Source organism: Portunus trituberculatus, chromosome 18, assembly GCF_017591435.1.
Source record: "Portunus trituberculatus isolate SZX2019 chromosome 18, ASM1759143v1, whole genome shotgun sequence".
NCBI lineage: Eukaryota > Metazoa > Arthropoda > Malacostraca > Decapoda > Portunidae > Portunus > Portunus trituberculatus.
Window position 1 is genome coordinate 1,022,501 of NC_059272.1, and position 7,500 is coordinate 1,030,000.

General features: G+C 39.5%; 1 protein-coding gene across 13 annotated transcripts in view; it reads right to left on the reverse strand.

Annotated features, from left to right (window-relative positions):
• Window positions 1-7,500, reverse strand: part of LOC123505887 (B-cell lymphoma/leukemia 11A-like) — a 55,681-nt gene that overhangs the window by 28,029 nt on the left and 20,152 nt on the right. Inside the window, exon 6 of one of the 13 annotated variants that reach the window (XM_045257723.1) lies at window positions 724-5,204. The exons of 11 other annotated variants lie outside the window; for them this stretch is intronic. In XM_045257723.1, the coding sequence (XP_045113658.1) occupies window positions 4,866-5,204 (339 nt within the window). In that variant the 3' untranslated portion in view covers window positions 724-4,865. Of the gene's footprint in view, window positions 1-723; window positions 5,205-6,499; window positions 6,979-7,500 lie in introns of those variants that run through there. One more of the 13 variants, XM_045257718.1, reaches the window with a different exon arrangement.

Genomic DNA, 7,500 nt, shown 5'->3' on the forward strand with positions numbered 1-7,500 from the left:
AATAATCAAGGTGTACCAAATTATCAAGTACAAAAGACTATGAATACATAGAGCAATTTAAAGGCAAACTTAACAAAACCACTTCCTCGGAACTGTAAAAAACACTAAAGGAATTAATGAACCACTTTGATGAGCGTGATGGCTGGAAGATGCAGCAGCGAGAGGGAAAGCAGCGGCGCCACCAAGGCAAGGAAACTGCTTCCTCAGTAACCAACACCACCACAACCACAACTACCACCACCATCTCGGCATTTCATCTTTTTATACATCTATCTTTCAAAAGTAACTCTCAACCAACATCACCCTCCCATACCCCAGGACATTCTTTCCACTTCTTTCACAAAATATTCCTTTTTCGGCACAAAGTCTGGAGCAACCTTGGTTCAACATCAGAGTTGCATCATGGCATGCTGTCGGCCTACAGTGATGCCAACCGTCCCCCATCCAGACTACTCAGTGGTGGTAGAAGTGATTGACTCACCCAGTGTTGCCACCACCACTAACTTTATCACAAAAATCAACTGATGCATCTCACCCATAACATACAGAAAACAAATAAGTGGATAAATAATATATATATATATATATATATATATATATATATATATATATATATATATATATATATATATATATATATATATATATAAAATGGTAATAAAAGTATACAACATTTTGAATGTTACTTTTTTTTTATATTCATTGTGAATATAAAAGACAATATTCTTTTATCATCTTTTAATGGCCAAACTCAGGAAATAATTACAATGGTAGGTTGTTTTATCTATGAAGTAATTCTTTACAGGACTATTCACAAGAAAATAATGCTGACAAGATGATACTTTTGTTGTGATCATCAATCACTAATACACCAAAATAAAGGTACTGTACTTCAATGACGCACCAACGTCCACCTCAATACTCTCCTTCACTCCAAGGCCTGCCTCCACCTCCACCTCCACAAGAAGGAGCAAGTTTCACTGACTAATACATTATTTTGTGCCGTGTAAAATGATTGATTAAGGAAAACACCCCAGATTTTTTTTAAGGCAATTATAAAACCTGTATCAAATTCAACACTAAACATTAAGCAACACTAACAAAACAATTCAATACTGGCTGTGTTTCCACCCACACACCACGTCCTCCTCAGCCTTCACTACTCTCCAGCACCAGCCACTGGCCCTGCACTGCACTACTCTACTCACAATTCAAGAGTAACTTTTGCACAATAGTGAAATTGGTACTTTTACAAAAATAAACAGTGGAGGCTGAAGTGTGTATTGATAGGCTGACCACGCACAGTGTGAGGCAGACTCAATAATACTGAAGGGCACCATGGTGCACCAACATCACTTGGATAAATTATTCTTATACACCATGATGACATCACTAATTTGTATCAAACACTTTGAACTAGTAAGAAATTAAAAACAACACCAAGTTGTCATTTAACACATTACCAGCGTCTTGGCCCACACGTGTACCACTAACTCCCTTATTGGGAGCTGGTGTATTGCCGGTGGTGCAAAGATCAGCCAAAAAGAAAGTATATTTAATGGGTTTTTTTCTTTTGAATACATAGATTGGCCATGTTTTTGGCTTTCATACATTAGCAAGGGACATGAATAAGTGAAAATAAACACAATAAAATGTAATTGAATTTGTTTCTGGAATTGGAATGATAAAATTGAAAACCATTATACTGATACAAAATATACATGAAAAAATGCAATGTAATTACTTATATGAATTTGAAAATTGTTATGATTGTGTAACTCCTTTGAACAATACCACACACATACTCATATACTTTGGAATCGTTCAGCCCTACACTAAAATTAACTTTTTTTAAAGAAATAAACCTGAAATTTCCTGAAAAATGCATATGATGCATACTACACTGAAATCATTCAAGTAATTACCAAAATAATGCAGCTTCACAAAACAATGATACTGAATACAGTTGCATACTGCATAACATTGTGTTCCTTATAATGAAAAGAAAGGATTGTTTACATGAAACTTATGCAGTGTGCTTTTCGGCAAAACATGTAATACATAGGTGTGGCTGACCTTCACACTCAGAACAGAATGTGTTTACTCTTCTGGCTTTGTTACTTGCTACCTTGAATCCTTCAGAGAGAGTGATCTTTTCATAACAGCCACGACAGCTTTTTCTTGTCTCTCTCTTAGGTCCATCCTTCTCAGTCAGTACATGAAGACTTCTTCTTCCCAGGCCTACTGTTCTCAGCTTCATCTCCAATGAAGGAACACACTAAAGCCTCTCGAAATTGCAGCCGACTCATCTTATTCCTTGGGAAGTATTGACGGTGAAGAACCCAAGCATTTACTACTGATAATCCAGTAATCAGTTCTAAGGCCAACTTTCTGTACCATTTTTTTATTTTTCTCAGAGGACTGTAGTAGGATGTGTACTGGTCAGAGACATCCACACCTTCCTTTGCCTTGTTATATGCCATTACACTTTCTGGTTTGAAAACCTCTTCTTTATTTCTGTTCTTCTTGCCACTAGGAACTAAAGGTGCGTCCACACGATCGAACAATGTTCGACGGACAAAATTGTTACCAATTACCAGTGGAAAGAGGAAAGGCTCATGCTGCATAGTGCAATTTTTTTGGCCTTGTTTTTTGTCTTGTGTACCATGGTAGTGATGTACTGCACCAGTCGTCCAAGGCCACACACTGACTTAAATGCCTGAGTTACCAACGGACATCACTTTCGAACACTGTCCACCGGTCTTTGCCCTGTGAGCAGAGTTGAAACGGTGGTAAACAACCTCAACTGGTACCACTGCTTGTTGCCAGATCCACTTCCATCGTTTCACCGCTTATGACGTCATCCTGCTTCTCCTGTGATATGGTATCGATTTTGTCCTTTGAACATTGTTCGATCGTGTGGACGCACCTTAAAACATCACTATGTTCAGGCAGAGTTGAAATAGGTAATTTTTTTTTTTCCCCATTTGAAAACTTTTACCCCCTTGCTGTTCTCCTGTCCTTTCATTTTATTCTTCCTTAGTTTACTTTCAATACCTTCATTGGGAAGGTATTTCCTGGAATCCTTTAGGGTTCCACAGAGGTAGGTCTTCTTATTCAGTAGGTACTCTGCTAGTGTCACTGAACAATAATAGTTATCAGCATCAAGAGTGCCACCCTAGTCTAATAATTCTTCACAAAGTTCAACTGTTATGCTTTCTGTGGCATTTAGTTCCTGATATTTTTTTTTTTTTTTACTGCCTGAATGAATTTTGAAATTCCATGTATAACCACTAGGAGTACATATCTTGTATAACTTGAAGCCATACTTATGTGCTTTCTCACAAAGATACTGCCTAACACTAGCTCTCTCTCTGAAGGGAATCATACTCATCAATCACAAACATGGGTCCTGGCTTGTAAACAGCTTGGCATTGGTCTCTAATAGCAGTGGCTAAAGGTTTCAATTTGAACAATGGATCAGGTGGATCATCAACATCCGTATTATCACTGAAATATATACACCTAAGAAGAATTTCAAACCTCTCTCTGGTCATCACACTGCTAACGTAAGAGTCAGCATACAACTTGTTTTTGCTCCAATAGGATGAAATTTCTGGCATACCAACAATTCCCATATATATGATTACACCAATGAATTTCTTCACTTCTTTTGTAGTGCGTTTCCATGATACAAGCCTTGACCTCCTTGTCAGAGGTGTTGCATTTATTTTTTGTTGAGCATATGTATTTGTCTGAGTAACTATTGTGTTCAAAAGAACATCAGTTATGAATAATTTAAACATATCAATAGGCTCTGGTTTTCCTGTGACCGAGTTTACTTGAGAGAAAATAATGAGCTCTTCTTTACCACTGAAGGCATGGCTACGTTGTTTGGAGGAAACAGGCCCCCACCTCTCTACAGGTGCAAGACTACTGGCAGGTGCAAAATCATCATCTGTTTCTTCTGTTTCATTTCCTCCATCATCTGTCTCTGTTTCTGCTTCATCTGTTCCATTATCTTCTGTCTCTCTCGATTCATCACTTTCTTCACTGCTGCTTGATTCACTCACATTGGAGGGAATTAAATCTTCATCAAAATCTTCTTCAGTACAACTATCATAGAATGGCAAGGGTTCCATCTTCTGCACACAAAAATACATAAAAATGTCAACAAATTACTATAATGAAAATAAGATCACTGTGAAGCATTTCCATATCAAATGCAATTAATTTTATTCATAACTAATTGAAAAAGTGTGATAGAGAAGAACTTGTCATTCACTTACTTAAAATCAAGTAGTACACAAGTGGCACAAGATGCAAAAGAGGAACAAAAACCTCCAGAATGGTGAGTTGGGTCACTGGTGGAGCAACGTGCAAGTTGTACACCAGTGGCCCAGTTCGCCACAGAAGAAAATATTATGATACAGCGTGTTGGGTCACCAGTGAGACATCACTTATACGAAAGCGTACAAGTTGTTGGGGTACAAAGAAGGAACATACGAGTTTTCTTCCTCATAGCTTCACTGGGACTGGTGTGAGAGTATTGTAAAGGTTGACACACTGGAGGGGTGTTGGTGTTGCCGTAACGCGGGTAACGTGCTAAGTCATGGAAGGTACATTGGGATGCTTGAGTGATTTAAGAAGGAAAACATAAACGGTGCATCTTACAAGGCACAAAACATGGGAATGTGTGTTATCACTTTCACAATACATACAGTATATGCTTTGCACCAGGAAAAGTCATTAATCAGAGACCAGAGTCATCTGCATCACAGAGACAGCTTGACAAGGTTGTAAGGTCAAAAGTAAACAACACCACACTGTTTACTAAATTCTTAAGTTAATTTTCTAGTGTGGTTTCACTGTTTTCTTCCATGATTGGCCAAGATGTGGTGTTTGAGCGTCACTTTCTGCACTGCTCTATAGGGACAGAAGGTACAGGCAAAGGGCTTTTCCCCCGTGTGAGTCCGAATGTGTGTCATCAGGTTGGGCTTGGTGGTGGTGCGGTAGGAGCAGTGAGTGCAGGAGAAGGGCTTCTCTCCCGTGTGGGTCCGAATGTGTCGGTTCAAATTTGCCTTAAAGTTAGTGGTGTAGAAGCAGTATGTGCAATGAAGCATTTTCCTCGAGGGGCTTAAACTCTTGCCCATGCACAAGCTTGAGTCTTCAGGAGCCTGGCAGCCACCTCTGTCCAGCCCCACCTGCAGGGATACTTGTCTTACTACTGGGGATCAACTCTAACTCACTGGCTACATCAAGCCTTGCTTCAGTCAATCAGCCCTGAGAATGCAGTGTTTCTAAAGGTTCTCTAATAACTAACACATTATAACACCTTTGCTTCAACATAAATTTTCTTGCATCTTTTGAAAATGAAAAATCAGAACTTCTAAAATTGGCATTTTTTTGCTTTCATTTTAAGCCAACACAATGGAATTTTGGTCACACCTGCACTATGATGGTAAACAACCAAGAAAGTGCCTTTACCTGAATTATAATCAAAAGTCTTTTAGTTCATACCATCCACCAATACAAAACCAAAGAAAGAAAAGATGAAAGCCAGCAGGAAGGGGGAGGTGGAGAGAGATTACTCTATAGCTTGAAGGGACACCACTCTGGTGACTTGAACCCAACAAGTTGCAAGACTGAGTGCAGGATGTGAATGACTCATTTTGAAGGCAAAACACAGGCTAAGGTCTCAACATGGAACAAAACAGCAATGAGCCTGACAAACAGGTTGCATGTATCTAACTATGCATCAAGCAGCGGCAACAAGTGACACAGGACAACTCATGCAAATCGTTGCCTTTCAAAGATGACAATAAAGACACTAAATGCATCTTCTGAGGTGAGGGAATTAGAACTTCTAAACAGTTCTCACCGGCTGGATTACTTCACCAAATATGATTTTCTTCACCAATACATATGTCAAAAATGAGAATACAATACATTCCTGATCAGTGTCAATGAGTTTCCACACACTGCACTCCACCACACACTTGACACACCCACCTTGTACACCTGCCCTCTACTCAACATGTTAAAAATAAATAAATAAAAGAAAATAATGCTTTCCCTACCCAAACCTTTACTTCCTTCATGACTATTTTCTTTGAAAACATTAATCAATAAATCTTTAACAATTTTTACAAAATGGTGACTGAAATGAGTGTTAACATCAAAACATAGCAGATCCAAGGTACTCTATCTTAGGTACAGAAGTGATGTACTACAGTAATACAGCAACAATGCAATGTTTGGCACCCTGAAGAGTGACCTGCTCCAGCGACCCACATCTCCACTCACATCACTCACTTCCGCCCACAAGATTTGCTTCTTTATTCCAATGTTCACTACCCTGTACACAATAATACTCAATTATATATCATTTGCCGTTCAATCTGATGTCATTTCTTTTCAATAATACTATTGTGTGGAGAAGTTGTTATTCAGGTTACTATGAGCACTCTGTAACAACTTCCTCAATTATTTATCTTGATTCTTGATCTTTACTTTTGTCCATTTCAAAATGAAGGTGAAAATGTCACTAATTCATATGCCTGATGTCATCGACTGAAATACTGTAATGCCTCACCCACAGCGCCACTACTTACTAAATCATCTCTTAGGCCCCGGCAGAGAGGCAAGATTTGCATGGTGTGTCAGCATGTGGTTCCTGAGGGAGCCAGACTGAGTGCTGCGGTAGGGACACACTTTGCAAGCGTACGGCTTCTCCCCAGTGTGGATGAGGATGTGTCGCCGCAGCGTTTCTTTGGTGGCAGACCGGTACTGGCAGTGGGAGCAAGCAAACGGCTTCTCTCCCGTGTGAATACGCAAGTGATTGTCAAGGTTGAATTTCTTGAACGTGGAATACCCGCAATGCGAACACTGGTGCAGCTTGATAGCCGGAACAGCGGCCCCCCCACGCCCCGAGGACAATCCCGGCTCTGGCAAACTACCAGCACTGTCCAGCCTCACCTGGAAGGGAGGCCTGGCTTATTGAGCAGAAGTTATTACAGGTCATTAACCATTTACCAATATATTTATTCCCTTTATGGAGGCACTGCACTTAATGCACATGACCAACAGCCTTTATTACTTGTCTTCTGTCAAGAATGAAGGAGGAACACCAAGTCCTAATCTCACAATGTGCATACACATACTACTTCTTCTTCATAATTACCAAGGATTTCTCCAAGTAAACACATCCTCATCTCTTGTCTTGTCTGTGACTCACAAAAACATACTAGAGTAAATTTGCATGGCTATTCTTTAATTTAAACAGTACTGCTGCTATGCTGCAACAAGCAAGTATTCACTCCCCAGCATCAGTGTCCACTGTTAGCTGGTCATCAAAGAACTTTTCAGCAGCAACAATGCTTCAAACTGGAGGTGACTGACACAAAACAAGCCAATCTCTCTCACCACTACAACCAACAGGATAAAAAGAAAGAAGGGGAAAAAAGATAGGGAAAAAGAAGTTTGTTTGTTATTGAATAG